This window comes from Oryzias melastigma, unplaced genomic scaffold (genome assembly GCF_002922805.2).
Source record: "Oryzias melastigma strain HK-1 unplaced genomic scaffold, ASM292280v2 sc03493, whole genome shotgun sequence".
NCBI classification, from domain to species: Eukaryota; Metazoa; Chordata; class Actinopteri; order Beloniformes; family Adrianichthyidae; genus Oryzias; species Oryzias melastigma.
In genome coordinates, this window is record NW_023420061.1 from 1 (window position 1) to 1,784 (window position 1,784).

The 1,784-nt window shown below is 38.7% G+C and overlaps 1 protein-coding gene across 1 annotated transcript; it reads left to right on the plus strand.

Moving 5' to 3' along the window:
- The first annotated feature begins 390 nt into the window (after positions 1-390).
- Positions 391-1,497, plus strand: LOC112139562 (scavenger receptor cysteine-rich type 1 protein M130-like). Its single transcript, XM_024262388.2, has 3 exons — positions 391-528; positions 667-972; positions 1,051-1,497. The coding sequence occupies exons 1-3, from the start codon at positions 447-449 to the stop codon at positions 1,089-1,091; spliced, it is 429 nt and encodes a 142-aa protein (XP_024118156.2). The 5' UTR covers positions 391-446; the 3' UTR covers positions 1,092-1,497.
- Positions 1,498-1,784: the final 287 nt, after the last annotated feature.

The following is a 1,784-nucleotide window of genomic DNA, read 5'->3' on the forward strand; positions in this document are numbered from 1 at the left end:
AGAGGCTCCAGAGTGGAGCAGAGACTTCCTCTGTGAAGGTCATGAGTCTGCTCTACTGAAATGCAGAAGTTCACAGCTCACAAGATGGACCTGTCCTTCTGGTAAAGCTGTGGAGATCACCTGTTCAGGTAGATCTGCAGGTTTAGTTTCTGTATTTTTATTTTATTAAATTTTTTTGTTCAGTGTTTTTTTTAGGTCTCTCCTCTTATTTTACTCTTGCTTGTTCAGATCCTGATCAGGTGATGTTGGTAGGAGGAGCCAGTAGTTGCTATGGTGAACTTCATTTGAAGCACCACAAAGAATGGAGACCTGTTCAGTTACTTTATGGATGGACCCACGAGTCATTTCAGGTTGTTTGTCATCAGCTGAACTGTGGTTCATTTGTTTCTATAACATATGAACGAGATGTAGGAGAAAAACCTGTGTGGTGGATCGAACCAGACTGCATGAAGAATATGTCTTTGTGGAGGGAATGTGTGGACACATACGATTCTTCAAGCTTTGTCGAGACAAACATCACCTGCTCAGGTAACAACTGTTTTCTCTTCAGTGTTTAACTGTTTAGAAGAACAACATCTCCACACAGAAACACCATGAGGTGTTAGCAAAAGACTTCAGAAGACATTTTTAAAACCTTGATCTTGATCTTCTTCTCTGGATCCACAGAATCCATCAGGCTGGTGAACGGAGACAATCAGTGTTCAGGCAGGCTGGAGGTGAAGTCTAACACCTCCTGGTCCATAGTGTGTGAAGATGACTTTGACCAGCAGGATGCAGAGGTGGTCTGTAGGGAGCTGGGATGTGGGCCTCCTTCAGTCCTCCAGGGGGCGCTCTATGGAGAAACAGAGGCTCCAGAGTGGAGCAGAGAGTTCCTCTGTGAAGGTCATGAGTCTGCTTTACTCCACTGTAAAAGTAGCAGTTCATCTCAGAAGTTCTGTTCTTCTGGTAAAGCTGTTGAGCTCACCTGTTCAGGTAGAGGAGAAGCTTTAGTTTTAGTGCTGTTAACAGAATGACTTCTTTATTTTTACCTCACTTTCTGTTTTCCTCCAGTCTCTTTCAGATTGGTGGGAACGACCAGCCGCTGTGCTTGAGTTCTGGAAGTGTTCTACAGCAAAGAGTGGAGACCAGTTTATGACTATGAATCAGAGAAAAACTGGAATCATGAATCAGCAACTGCAGTGTGTTCACAGCTGGATTGTGGTTCTTCTGTGTTCCAAGAAGTCACAGACAATTCTACAGAGAGAGATGTGTGGAGGATCGACTCCTCCTGTTGGAAGACACTTTCTGATCTCTGTGTCTTTGGTTATAATTCTTATAGTAAGGACAGACTGGAGGTTTCATGTTCAGGTAAACTGATGTTTTTATGTTTTAAACTATAGAGAAAGTTAACTGTCAAAATGAGACGTTTTCTCAAAGTATGTGAAACTATTGTGAAAATGTGAAAACATTTTTTGAACTCAAATGTACACATTGTAAGCTTGAATGAATTATTGAAGATTTAAAAAACAAGAGTTAAAAATGTAAAACTCAAAATTTGTACTATTTAGCCTAATTTTATGTGGGGGACGAGTCTTTGAGAATATTAAAACCAGAGAGACAGAAATGAAAAAGAAAAACACAAGTTGAAACTAAAATTTTAGGTTTAAAGGTTTTTCATTATTCAAGTTTTAGATTTAAATTTTTACTACTAAAATTATTAAATTTACAATGAGTACTTTAAACTTTAAAACTGTTAGCAAATTTAAAGTCTGGTTTTTTATTTCATTTCATTTTTTTTTTATTAT

Bases quoted from the DNA above. Each gene is read 5' to 3' on its own strand.
- LOC112139562 (XM_024262388.2), top strand. From the start codon at position 447: ATGAAGAATATGTCTTTGTGGAGGGAATGTGTGGACACATACGATTCT. The intron at 529-666 runs GTAACAACTGTT...CTGGATCCACAG, and splicing joins GACAAACATCACCTGCTCAG to AATCCATCAGGCTGGTGAAC. The intron at 973-1,050 runs GTAGAGGAGAAG...GTTTTCCTCCAG, and splicing joins TGTTGAGCTCACCTGTTCAG to TCTCTTTCAGATTGGTGGGA.